The sequence below is a fragment of the Hylaeus anthracinus genome, unplaced genomic scaffold, assembly GCF_026225885.1.
Source record: "Hylaeus anthracinus isolate JK02 unplaced genomic scaffold, UHH_iyHylAnth1.0_haploid 12002, whole genome shotgun sequence".
Classification (NCBI taxonomy): Eukaryota; Metazoa; Arthropoda; class Insecta; order Hymenoptera; family Colletidae; genus Hylaeus; species Hylaeus anthracinus.
In genome coordinates, this window is record NW_026534349.1 from 2,676,735 (window position 1) to 2,690,513 (window position 13,779).

At 41.6% G+C, this 13,779-nt stretch overlaps 3 protein-coding genes across 6 annotated transcripts; 2 read left to right on the forward strand and 1 right to left on the reverse strand.

Moving 5' to 3' along the window:
- Positions 1–11: 11 nt before the first annotated feature.
- LOC128892154 (cilia- and flagella-associated protein 52) lies at positions 12–3,828 on the reverse strand. Of its 4 annotated transcripts, none has more exons than XM_054152324.1 (10): positions 3,705–3,828; positions 2,774–2,973; positions 2,511–2,688; positions 2,181–2,430; positions 1,827–2,091; positions 1,428–1,600; positions 1,188–1,336; positions 928–1,073; positions 695–846; positions 12–500 (listed from the first exon to the last, which is right to left on the reverse strand). In XM_054152324.1, the coding sequence occupies exons 2-10, from the start codon at positions 2,915–2,917 to the stop codon at positions 62–64; spliced, it is 1,896 nt and encodes a 631-aa protein (XP_054008299.1). In that variant the 5' UTR covers positions 2,918–2,973; positions 3,705–3,828; the 3' UTR covers positions 12–61. The 4 variants fall into 4 exon arrangements, 3 of the variants coding, with proteins under 3 accessions (XP_054008299.1, XP_054008298.1, XP_054008297.1); XM_054152323.1 differs by lacking the exon at positions 3,705–3,828 and adding an exon at positions 3,236–3,374; XM_054152322.1 differs by lacking the exon at positions 3,705–3,828 and having other exon boundaries at positions 2,774–3,137.
- On the forward strand, positions 3,781–5,262 carry LOC128892160 (baculoviral IAP repeat-containing protein 5). The gene is made up of 4 exons (XM_054152331.1): positions 3,781–3,938; positions 4,454–4,657; positions 4,742–4,862; positions 4,949–5,262. The coding sequence occupies exons 1-4, from the start codon at positions 3,925–3,927 to the stop codon at positions 5,060–5,062; spliced, it is 453 nt and encodes a 150-aa protein (XP_054008306.1). The 5' UTR covers positions 3,781–3,924; the 3' UTR covers positions 5,063–5,262.
- A 372-nt stretch (positions 5,263–5,634) lies between these two features.
- On the forward strand, positions 5,635–13,634 carry LOC128892157 (putative inorganic phosphate cotransporter). Its single transcript, XM_054152327.1, has 4 exons — positions 5,635–6,659; positions 10,864–11,096; positions 11,191–12,088; positions 12,656–13,634. The coding sequence occupies exons 1-4, from the start codon at positions 6,635–6,637 to the stop codon at positions 12,991–12,993; spliced, it is 1,494 nt and encodes a 497-aa protein (XP_054008302.1). The 5' UTR covers positions 5,635–6,634; the 3' UTR covers positions 12,994–13,634.
- The last annotated feature ends 145 nt before the right edge of the window (positions 13,635–13,779 follow it).

Here is a 13,779-nt window from a genome sequence, read left to right on the forward strand (position 1 = left end):
TTACTCAAATGTTACAGTGTACGATATTATCCAAAATTTGGTTACTGTGGTGGTTTTGGAGTCATGACGCGCATACAGTCGTTGATAGCTCGATTCCATTATCGTGTGAACTCGTTTCGAAAGGGTATTTCCAGATCATTATCGCACCATCTGCGCTTACTGTAATCATAAATTTACCATTTGGCGCGAACGCGCAACCAGTAATCGGAGCAGCGTGAGCAAGGCCCAAATTGACGGTACTCGCGGTACGGTACTCCCACAGCTTTACAATGAAATCGTCGGATCCAGTAAGAAAATATCGTCCGTCAGGACTGACGCTTATAGCGTTTAGCGTGCCAGTCGTCGAACCTTCGACTTCTCGAACCAACGATCCATCCAATGTCTCCCAATAAGCTATTTTACGGTCTGTACCACAAGTCAAAACTTGAACACCGCTAGGAACGAAACACGTCGCCATGTACATTGTATTTCCCTGTATCTCATACTTTCTCGTGAAATTCCTAGGCAGCAAGGGAATCCGTAATTACTTACGCGCCTTGGAGTCATGGAGTCATAGACATAATGATTTATTCTACGAAGTAGAAGTATCGCCACTTAAAACGGTAGTATCGATTATAGTTGTATAAATTATTGTACGAAGAATCTTTACGTCTGTGACCCCCATTCGGTCGACTCTCGAATGTTCCTCCTCTACCTTACATCCCATACTATGCATGTACCGTCTGTACTGGAGCTAATAACATTTTTATCATCAGGTGAAACGTGCAGCGACGTTATCGGACCTCTGTGTTCCTTTAAGACTTTCAACAGTTGTTGCGTTTCGGATTTTGCATTCCATACTCGCACCTGAATGGACGGACACATTCGAATTAGGCAAGCTAACGGACGGATACGTACGTATCGTAAACAAATGGAAAGTTTAATTACTTGACCGTCACAGCCACCGCTGACGAGCTTGCAATCGTCGTTCGTAATTGCAATTGCAGACACGGACTTCGTGTGGGCACGATGAACGATGAACAGGAGTTTTCCACCGTTCAAAGCGAATGCCCGTATCGCGCCATCGTTCCAGGCTTCCTCCAGTAAATCAGACAATTTTGAAACAATCAAAATTCAAGTATAACGAATCCCTAAAGTTCGCATAACGGAGGTTCTACCGTGTACCACGGACGATGTACCACACCTACCAGATATTATGGTGCCGCCATTGCGATCGAAACACAGATTGGAGCAAATGAAGTTCGGTACCGTGATTCGAAGCAACTCCTTTTGCGTTATCAGTTTCCACACCCGAATATCGTGTTTACTACTGGTTGCAAATATCTCCGAACGATCGCTGAAAAATCGGAGTATCTTATCTAAAGAGAGGTGGTTCACAACCGAAAGTTTCAGTTTGTAGAAATGGCGTTTACGTGGGTGTAGTTTACCGTGGAAACGCGAGATCGTATATAGAGCTGGTGTGGCAAGTGACGAGCAAACGTGTATGAAAACTCGACAGTTCCATTTCGTAGATCTCGCATAAAGCAGTCGCCACTAGTATAAGATTATGTTTGTAGCGGATCATCGACGTTACCGGGCCGCACACGTTTCCCTTACGACGCTACGGACAAAATGTAATTTATTAACTAATTGACGTCCGTCCAAGATCCAACGCTGAATCCTCCGACGATACGCGTCCAATAAGATTCTGTTGTAAGATTTTCTTCGAAGATCCATACAGGTAAATTGCTCGTACGCGATGACGCGATTTCGTAACCATTACGAAATGCGGCAGCTGCGACGAGAAGGACTCGTTTTACGACGAGGAAAAGTCATGTAATTTTTACCGTTATTATACACGGGACGACTAGTAATTTCTTCGTTTTGATCCCGACAGGTGCCACTGGTTCTTCTGGTATTTCGATTAACTCGACCGTTCCGTTTCCAGTGCCTACAATCATCTCTTGCTTTTGTAAGAATAGCAGATTCGTCACGCCACCCGCGTACAATTCTCCGTTGGATGGTTTTGTTTTAGTCGAACGCGATATCTTAGAGTAGCATCCGATCATGATCGGGTACTTGGATTCTACGTTCGATTCTGACATGTTCAACCTACAAGAATCGTAACGAAATACGAGTATCGAAAGCAAAGTCCGGAATTGAAAAGAATCGGAATTGGAAAAGGAGAAGCTCCAAACGACCTTGATTTTATGATATCGCCAGACGTTGTTCCGCAATAGACGTTCTCATCTTTTTCATCCACGACGGCGCAATTAATGGTGCGCCTGATCTTTCCGATTTTCACGTCGACTCCGCAGAGTTTTCGACCTTTTGGATCGACGCGCCAAAGCCTGAACGTTTCTTCCCCGGCGGTGACAAAACTCGCGTTACAAAGGTTCGTGCGGGCGATCGTCACCGCGTTTCCGCTACTTTCTTTGCCAGCAGAGGTACCTAGATTACGGGAGCATTTGTCGAGGACTATTCATTGGATTCGTAACGTTTAACACGAAACTAACGTAAAATGGATTTACCACAAAGTGGACTTCCGTTTCGAATGTCCCATACCAGGATACAGCCGTCGTCTCTACCTCCAAGACTAATCAAATATTGTTCGTCCTCTGTGAAACACACATCCTCCACTCTGGCTTTGTGCACTTCGTAATTAGCTTTCATCTCGCGCTTCTCGTAATCCCATATTATGACCATCGCCTGAGAAGAACGTTACTCGATGATGTTTCGATAAATCTGTCCGAGGAAGGTAAACGCAGTCGACCGCAACGAATAAAACGATTACCTTGAAACCCTGATGGCTCACTTGGCCGGAAGCTATTAAATTGCCGCGAGGTGAGATATTCAACGCAGAAACGAGATTTTTGTGACCAGTGAGGAAGGTTTGTTCGCTGGTTTTTACGTTTCTTATGGTAACATTGTTGCCCATCGCGTATACCAGATGTTCTCCATCTGGATGCAGTCGTAAACCATTTCTTATTATACCTACAAACAGGAGTAATACATTTTTGTAATCGACGTACAATGATTTGTATACAAACAACAGAGGAGAAGCTATTTTATCGACCGTGCATATCGATGTCACGTGAAACTGTAAGTGCGTATAAAAAGTAGAGTAATCGTTGACCACGTACAAAAAGTACCGCATAAATTGAGGGACGATGTACAAAGTTGTCAGAGCATGAAAGAAATTCGTTCGATACACTTATTTACATCGGACTGAATCATTTAAAATTTTATTACTAACCGTCGAACGCTATTACTCCACATAAGTCCAATTTTTTCACGTCCATAATTTCAAACTACTTTGGTAATTCGAACAAAGCTTTATTACGATCGACCGATTAACTCTCCAAAGAACAATTTACGTTGTCGTGACGGTCGTAACAATACAAATCCCTGTGTAGGCATGGCAATATCATGTAACAGTTATCGCTCGTCTCTAAGAACAACGAGTCACAAAAGTACTCGTACTACCTGATCTGCTGATTGAAGGTAGTTAATATTTTTTTAAGATAAACTTTATGGTTTATGGTAGTCTTATCGATAACGATATACATTGTACTAATTGCACTATAGAACGATATAAATCTTTTAATACACGAACGACTCGCGATACAATTAAAACAGAGATTTACATAATCTACGAAGTAACGATAACAAGGGGATAAAATGTCGGTAATGTTGAGAAAGTAATCGAAGTGTCGATAACATACCATCCTTGCTACTTTACCGATCGACTCGTTTCGTGACACGAACGTTAGGTCAGGTAAAGCTGGGTAAAGCGTTGCTAGGAGCTTGCTTACATGGACGTAATCACATATATGTACTATATATACAGTACCGGCAAGTACGTTGAGTACGGTGAATTTGAAATCAATGGTATTTCGTTCCACACATTCTGTCGAAAGAAGGTGAACATTTTGTCCTGCAAACATGGATTTATTACCGTGAGTTATCACTTTACATTGTTAGCGTATAATGAGTTTGAGGGATGGTAAAGCATCGTTGCAGTTGACATTTAAACGCCATAGATTTAGGTTAGGTTTGAAAAAAGTATTTCCTGTGCCTAGATCTCGTTTTTTACACATTAACGCGATAATTCTGTGGGTTAATCATAGAGATATTATAGATAGAGTAGAAAAAACGTGAGCCTGCTTGTAAATGGAAAGTCTCACTGTTAGAAAGAGAAAAAGAACAGCGATACTCTATCTGTCTCTGTGCTTTTATTTATTTAATTTAAATGTAAAATATACATGTAGTCGTTAAAAGTATAATTAACCATTTAACCATTTATGGTTAACATAAGAACGATATAAGAATACTGTAGCAAAGATAGATAGGTAGGGTACCGTGTTTTTCTTTCTTTTTAGATATAGCCCAAGGTCTGACTTCCCTACTCTATGTATAATATCAATACAATTGTAATAGATACATTATCTTCTAATTCTTATCTTTTATTCAGAGAGGCAGATTCAATGTTTTGGAAGAACGGAAGGTTGAAAACATTCGAACAGTGGCCTTTCCAATCATCCGATAATTCATGCAATCCTAACCAAATGGCTGCTGCTGGATTTCATGTTATCGGCGGCAAAGAAGAACCAGACCTGGTACAATGTTTCATCTGCAGTAAACAACTTGATGGTTGGGATCCCGATGATGATCCATGGTATGCATTGCAATCTTTTTGTCACCCTTTTTCTTTTTTAATCATCTTTGCAGACAAACGGATTCTAATATAATTCGTTTTCAGGGACGAACACGTAAAACACCAGCCCCAATGTCAGTTTGTGAAATTAAACAAACCCGACGAGAGGTCGTGGACTATACAAGAGCTGTTCGATTTGTTTAAAATATACAAAGTAACCGAATGCGTAAGTATCTCGTAACTGTCCGCAGTAGTTGTTTTACAATCCATTATCGAATATTATAATCGAAACATACCATACATATTTTGTAGATGTCCATATTGGAGGAAGCTATAGATATAGTAAAGGAAAAAACTGCGCTAATGGTAAAACAAATACCTCGAATTTACAAGGAGTCGAGACAAAGTTACAAAAATCAAAATTAACATTTAAAATTAAACATATTGTCTTCGAGCGATTCCGTGCCTTATACACGCGACCATTAGTTTCTTTGCTTTTGAGTCAAATTTAATGGTATGGTAATTATTTTAATCGCGCTAAGCCTCATGAAAAGTGAGTGATCGTATTTTTTGATTATACAATCTAAGATTAGCCGTGGGACGAAATAAATGACGAAAAAAGTACACGTCGTATCGCGTTTGGATCGTTCGGGCTGTCTACTGTTGTCAAATTTGTCCGATTTAATCGCGATACTTCAATCCACGATACTAAAGGTAAGAGTGATTGATTATCGTTGATCTTGTACCACATTGATGAACGACGATCATTTTATAATCATGTAAGATAGTTGTTTCGCATTCCAGAATGCGCGTAATTCTTATTACCATACGTGTTGTATCTCTAATAAAATTTGTATTTTTATGGAAAACAGTTCGCATCGTTTATGTAATAGTAATTGATCGTAAATTGATCCACAGGAATATCAACGCTTTATCGCGGCATGCCGTTTTTCTGTCATTTTTTTTTTAACCATTCGCCGCGAATAAGAAACAGAAACGTAGTAGTTGAAATAACGGTTGTTCCGTTTTAACAGTTCATCGATCGTTAAATAAATTCGAGGAAATTCTTGTAGGACGAAGGACGAGAATTTCGATGCTTTTGATTGTTTGGAGTACCGCGATATCATCGCAGACGTCTTAAGTAGTCGTTATATACCGCTGTGGTAATGCGACACCAGTAAGCATTGTATACATTATATTTGCTTTGTATTGCTTGCTCGATGCTTACGTCGTAAGGGTTGTATTCTTCATTTATCAGATCTCTCTAAGGCCTGATAGCTTATTAGATTACTGATAGTTCTATTGAAACTAGAGTTTCCGTCGACCGATTTAACTCGGCAATTACGAGACGTCTAACGAAAGGATAACCCCACGAAAGGATATCGCAAGAATTCACGCGAGAGGAGGGGGATGGCGAAACGATACCGGAATCAAGAGGAAAGACGTTGCGACAGAGCTGCTGATAAACGGAAAGTCCTCTAATTTTACCTTACGTAGTATTTCTATCTGTTAACACGAATTCTTGCAGGTGGATATCACGAACAAACGGCCGCAAAGTATCAAAAATGGGCACACATGTCCAGTCGCGTTATCATTCCCCCTTCTGCGACGTGTGCCTCCTCCGCGTCAACTTTTACCAGTGCGCTGCTCTCAGCCTCTTATCCGCGTTACCTTTCCCTTTTTGCGTTCAACAAGGAAGCACGTGCACGAGTATAAAACGAATTCGCACAGACTGCGTCGATTCAGTTACCCGCAACATGTGGTCGTGATACGTACGGACCGACTGTCGTTTCCACCCATAGAGTCTTGTGAACAAATATCGGACTCTCTCCTCTGCTTCTGGGTCCATTATACACACTCCGGATCAAAGGTGACCGTATGTACTTGGCTCGAGTCAGGACCATCGAAACCGTTCGTTATTTAACACCGATCCCCGGTCGTTCGTATTTTTCCCCTCGATCGCTTTCGATACTTTAACACCGAACAACATTCGACGAGATGATATCTACCTGCAAAGCATGCTGTAAGTATCACTTGGACGTACTTTATACCCACGGTGTGTTAATATTTGTCTTGATAATGCGTTTCGAAAAGTCGCGTAACTTCTTGACAGATAAAGACTACAATATCGCTTTTATTTTGCTTAAGTTTTCTCGAGGAAAATGAATAATCTTCGATATGTATTCTATAGTCACGAACCGCGATACCGCGGAATTACGATTAAATAAACATTTGACGGTACAATGTCCGTTGGAAAAGTAAAATAATACGTGTCTTTTGTAGGTATCGAGCATTTATTCGAATTCGAGGGCCCTCTTTGAATTGTTAAGTTCAACTATCGTCTCTACGTGTTTTCTTATAAATTGGAGCTAAATTATATATGTGATCACGCGGGAGGATACGTTTACAGCAAGTTCATCGTTACGAATTTGTAATTCGTTCAACTATTCCTCTAAAATGTATGTCTCGACATTGTATACAATAATGGAACCGTTGCCGCAACTGTAGATGGTAAAACTAGTGTTAAAATTGTTAATCTTAGCCGTTTAACAATTTCAAGGGGGCTTTCATAGAGCCTAAACACGTTCATTTGAATAAACGTTCCATTGAATACTACTCGGTTTACATGAACGGTTATCCAGGATAACATTTAAGAAGAACTACATTTTACCATCCGCGCGTTGAAGTATCTTCTCCGCAACGTTACCAAACGCCCCAATCATCGTTCAACATTAGATAAGACACGTAATTGTATTCAGCGATCCGGTATCGCGTTTTCGATTCTTTTTACGCGTGAAAATTCCAGAAAATTACATGGCAACATTCGAACGCGTTTCGTGTATTCGACGAGCGTGAAATAAAGCCCGAGGGTGAAGCGAAGGAAGAGCGTTAACGCGATTGATGAAGGCAATCACGTGTATGGGATTTTACGGAAAATTGATATTCTCGTCGCGTGTAGATCGAGGTCGTCCCCCCCTCGATTGATTGCCTAAATAGTAAAGACGGCGGAACTTGATACGTTCAGAGACACGTACTACGTTCATTCTGTAAGTTCACGGCTGTCGCGTAGCTTCGATAACGTTCGTTATTCCTTAGTCATTGCTCGTACCCTAGTATAAGTAATAAGAAATCGACCGTCGAGATCGGCGATGGTCATTGCTAACAATTTGTATGAAACAAGTATCCAGCATCGGAGCGATTGAATGTTCCTTTTTATGCAGTTCCACGATTGGAAGAAATAAAAAAAATATATAATTCTTGTCTACCTCGAGGAAATACAAGCAACGCAAAAGTGGAGCGTGTCGCCGACAAAAGAATGCGAAAAATGCAATAACAGATTCCGCATAATTTGTTCCGTTTCGCGTTCGATAGTCTTTTTGCGCGCCGAGTACAGGTCGATAAGTGTTAACCGATCCAGGGAAAATAACCGACTTCTTAAGCCAGAATTACATCGATAGAAAAAACATTGATCGAGTGTCCTTTTTCGTGTTGGCTTCAGATCGAATCGACGATTCTAACAATAGATGCAATCGTTCATTAAGTCTCACCGAAATAGTATCTTAAGCTAGTTTTCGGGTTTCCCATACATCGACAGATAAGATAAATTCATCGATGTTACATTCGGTGACGTTTAATCGAACGAAACAAAAGATTCTGCGGCGCGTTTGTTGATCGATCGATTCGTTTATATGACGAAACGATCAAGGGAAAAAAAAACGTCTAACCGCCGATAATCCTTCCTTTATTCTCAAGTACGGCTGATCCCAGATTTACGCGATTCTCGAAATGACGGATTTGTGACGATAGAAACTACTTCATCGTTACGCGTTGAACCGAACGTATTTAATTTAGTTCGCTTGTATGTGTTTTATTTGTTTTTATTTAGACGAGGTTTCGTGCGAGAAGTATTATATTACAATTCAGTGTATTACATGATTACAATGTATAGTATATATGAGATTGTGTTATCAGTTACACTATAATATAATGGACGACTGCGAAACTCCGTCTAATTAAAAACAAATAAAATACCTACGATGTATCATATATCGATTAAGCTATATTACAATGTAATTTATAAATCCTACGTAAAGTTCTAGTCAGCGTGAAAGCTCGATGTACAGGTAAAAAATTTGTCGATAAGATGGTCCCACGATGATTCGTAGTCGTTTCGAATATCGAGATCATCATTTTTATTCAATAGGTACGAATAGAGAGATCTTGTGTAATTCTCTCGACTTGATGCTATCTCGAGAGATTAGATACAAAATTCCCTGCGTAAAGTTCATTTCTAATTTATAGTTGACGTGGGAACGTTTATGAATTTCCATTCTTTACTCCAGTCTTTGCGAGGAAGGTCGAGTTGATTAGCATTAAAAGTTGATCACAGGATGTTGCAAAATTAACCGTTTCTTTCATCATTTTATCCATCGGTTCATCGGTAACAATACGCCGACAGATGGTACTCGGATGATGTACGACAATGTCTTTTACGAGTGACGTGCTCGTTAATCGATGTAGTTTCGACGAGCTTGGATTGCACATCTGCCGTTACAAAGAGTAGCTTGTTTGATTTCGAGAATAGAATACTCGAACGAGCTCTTCGAATCACTTGGAACTTTTCGAAAATGTTACCAGGCAAACGTGAGAGCGAACAAATGTCTGTTTTTTCCGCTGGCTTAGCAGAGTTTTTAAAAATTAACGCTCCAATTAGACGACTTCCATATAATTCGAGGCGTCTTTTTATGCATGCAGCTGTATACATATAATCCCTTAACAATCGGCTCGCGGCGAGCGCGACGATAAATACAAATTGCTCGGTATATTGGTTTGCAGTTAGGAAACTTATCCACCGTATTATTTTCCATCATTGCGAGCCTTATCTTCTAGATCGACCTAATCTCTTTGCTTTTATGGACCTCGTTTATCGCGAAAAAGGAAAGTATGTTGTTTCGTCCTCCTTTCAATTATCTATAAATTTCCAAGAATTTTCGAATACTTTGACAAACTATTGGATACTGTCGCGAGTCGTGACGGTTTTATGCAATAAAGCATTTTGTTTTTAGACATCGTTTAACGTTTATTATTTTTCAGGAATGTGTGTTGGAATGGACGAATGCGAGAGTACCTTTTGCCTGAACCGTTCTTCGAGTTTCTTCACGTGGATTTCTCTTGAAAGTGAAACGAATTTGAATCAAGAGGAAAAAAGATTTTCTATCGAATGGTATACAGGGTGGGTCAATAATTTGTTCCACCTTAAATAACTTTTAAGCCTGCTTTTTAACGAAGATAACAAGGTCCTATCATTTTCACTTTTTTTTTTTTTTTTTTTTTTTTGAATGAAACCTTATATATTTTTATTCGTAATAAGTAGACCGCGGATCTTTATGCTAAATAGAAATTTATTGTATTCTGTAAACATTATAACACGAACTTTACTTTCAATCTTTTTTATATTCTTGCATACTGTGCGCATTTTGTAGTTTCTTGTACATTCAAATTTCCTATAAATGCATCAAGATCCGCAGTCTAGTTAATAAGACAGCATTTGTTTAGTCATATTCATCGACCTATATATGGCCGTTTATCGCGATACAAAGCCTCAAATTAAAGTTCGAAGGCGGAAAACCTTGGATGTCTTCGTTGAAAACCACGTTTGCGACGAAGCAATTGATAGATTGATTGACATTTAAGGTGGGACGAGTTATCGCTCCACCCTGCGTAACATTTTACTTAATCCAACGAATTCTTTACATGAAGAGAACCACCGCGACTCCCGGCACCAACCCAATCACCGACCGGAAGTCATAACGATCGTTTACGAAACGCCCGCTTGGTTCAGGGCTCCGTTTCGCGTCAACTAATCGAAACCATCGTCACGAATCGCGACCTTGTTCGATCGCCAAGGATACATTTTTTCGTTAACCGAAATTTTCTCTCCCTCGCCTTCGCCTCGCCTTGGTTCAACGTTTCTCGTTCGCCTTCCACGGCGCACACGAGCCGAAATCAAAATTGCGTTGCACCCAAGTCACACTGTTACGTGCAAGGAATCTGACCTTTACCTAGATAGGTTTATACGGCTCGTTAGACGGCTGCCAATAGGGAAAGGCTTCGCTAATCGTCATTCCTTCCGCGCCGTTGACCTCGGGCTTTCTTCTTTGCGCCGGCGACACGCGGGTTCCTGTATAACGATGCAATTAACAATAAACTATATCGTTGGCGCACAGGTGGCCGAATACCGCAACGATGGGTGTTCGCGGTGATGGGATTTTTGGCGTTGTTCAACGCGTACGCGATGAGGGTCTGCCTGTCCATCACCATCACCGAGATGGTCTATCCGTCGGCGAGCAAGAACCACACCGAAGACGTTTGCGAGTACGAGTCGGACGTTTTCGCCGTTACGAACCTGACTAGGACATCCGTGAACGGGAAGCGATACGATTGGGATGGAATCACCCAGGTAACAGCGGACGTAAATACGTACTGCGATTCCCTTAACGCAGTCTCTCCTATCTGCAACAAAAACAATGTTAACGATACCGTTTACCATCCAGGGTGCAGTTCTATCGTCCTTCTACTGGGGCTACGTGGTAACTCACTTGCCGGGCGGAATGCTGTCGGAGAGATTCGGCGGTAAACACTCCCTCGGTCTGGGGATTCTGGCGACCGCGGTGTTCACGCTTATCACGCCGGTGGTGGTCGAGTACGGTGAAGCGACAGGTCTGATCGCTGTGCGCGTGTTGATGGGCTTGTGCGAGGGCACGACGTTCCCGGCGTTGAACGCGATGCTCGCTCAATGGACGCCGCCGGAGGAAAGGTCCAAGATCGGCTCGTTGGTATTCGCGGGTGCCCAACTCGGCACGGTGTTCGCGAACTCGTTGTCAGGCCTCATCCTTCACTATTCGGCGATAGGCTGGCCGGCTGTATTCTACGTATTTGGTAGCGTAGGCCTTGTTTGGTTCGTGATATGGTGTCTAACGTGCTACAACAACCCGGACACGCATCCGTACATCTCCGAGAGGGAGAAGAACTTCCTGAGCGAGAGGATGCAAGCCCACACGCACAAGAAACCGCCCTCGGTACCGTGGCGACACATTCTGACCTCGGTGCCGGTTTACGCTCTGATTACCGCGCAGATCGGTCACGATTGGGGATTCTTCACCCTGGTCAACGATCTTCCCAAATACATGAGCAACGTACTCAACTATCCGATCAAGAGCAACGGGCTGCTCTCCTCGTTACCCTACTTAACGATGTGGCTTTGCAGCGTGATCACGTCGTGCCTAGCCGACTGGATGATCACCAGCGGCATGATGTCGCGCACCAACGTGCGAAAACTGGGCACCACGATCGCTTCCCTTGGTCCGGGTGCGTTCATTATCGGCGCATCCTACGCCGGGTGCGACCGCACCACCGTCGTCGTTATGTTCACCCTTGGCACGACGTTAATGGGTAGGTAAACCGTCTGCAAAGGGAGACGGTTAATTTATAATCGTCGAGTTCATTTATGTTAGACATAGAGATACATACCGTGCCTGTATATTTATTGGATGATTGCAGAAGTTCGTGCCCAATTGTCATTGTATAGCTTATTAGTATCAAAATTAGATTGTAGAAGAGAATGGCGACTACATAATTGATTAATTGTTAGATTTCTGTTAGGAAGTGGGTGAGTGAGGTCGAGTAAAATGGCGGATGCAGAGGATTAATTATACGTGTATAGTTGTAGTTGAGAATACAAACTAGAAAAAACAAAGGAAGGGAAAAAGAACCCACCGCCTTCAATTGTCTATTACAGCAAGCGTGAAGCTTCAAAAGTAACATGCACAAGAGAGGCAATTCTACATATGTCAACATTAATAAAATCGTATTCTTTGAAATTTAACACATTGAACTTCATTTTTAAACCGGGCAGGAACTCAGGCAATCATCCAATATAAGTTTAAACGTTAACGTACCAGCCTTCTAAATTCTCTATCTGACCTCTGCTCTAATCCCCCTCGCGATTTCTTCTTTCAGGTACGTTCTATCCAGGGATGAAGGTGAACGCTCTCGACCTCAGTCCGAATTACTCTGGTACCCTGATGGCGGTTGTGAACGGCATAGGCGCGTTCAGCGGTATCGTGACACCCTACATCGTAGGAGTATTGACTCCGAACGAGGGCCTCTCCGAATGGAGGCTAGTGTTCTGGATCGTTTTCGCTGTCTTCGTTGTCACCAACATCGTTTTCGTACTTTACGCGAGTGGAGAGGTGCAGTACTGGAACAATCCCGACTTCGTCAGACGAGACAGGGAAGAGAGGAAAATGAAAAGTAAAAACGAAACGAAGCAAAATGTTGAGAAAATTCGTTCTTAATCCTGAGTGAGGAACAGTTCGTTATTCGATGAATAATCTACCTCGAGGTCCTATGATGCAGCTGATAACTTTTTGCAACGTGATTCTACGGTACACACGTAGTGCATAAGAAATTGTTCGAACAGCTGTTCAATTAACTGTTGCAAAATAACTTTACTATTAGCATAATTGTCGCAACGTATTTAAATTCTTCGTTGTTATCGGGTATTTTTCCGTCTAGTCCAAGTTTTTCTTTTTTTATTTTTTTTTTTCTTTTTTGTACTTCATCCAATAGAAGGAAGTAACAATGTGCAACGAAAAGGAACGACATAATACACCGAAGAATTATGTATATATGTACAGATGAATAGCCTTGCACGCTTCGATGGGCACGTTTATCGAGCGAGAATGAAAGACATATTCGACTGACGTTACATATCGACGTGCTCTCGCGATGAAGATATTCAGTGTACCTGAAATATTTGCACGACTTAGTTTTCCATTCGTGCAAGCGTGTCGTCACCGAAAGAAACGGAAGTAACAGTCTTGTATTTAGTTTGCGCGCGCACGTACGTGTATACAGGCATACGTACGCTTACAGGAGCATAAATGTAACATCTTCCGTATGTGAAAATCTAAATAAAAGAAAGTTCATTTTCTTAGTTTCTATTTGTTTATTGTAACGTAATACAAAAGATCAGATCGGATTAGGTCGAATCGTTCGATACGTTAAACGTTCGTTCAATGTTTGTTAATCGTACTTGTATTTGTATTAATAACGACACTTTACGGACGTTCGTGATGTAC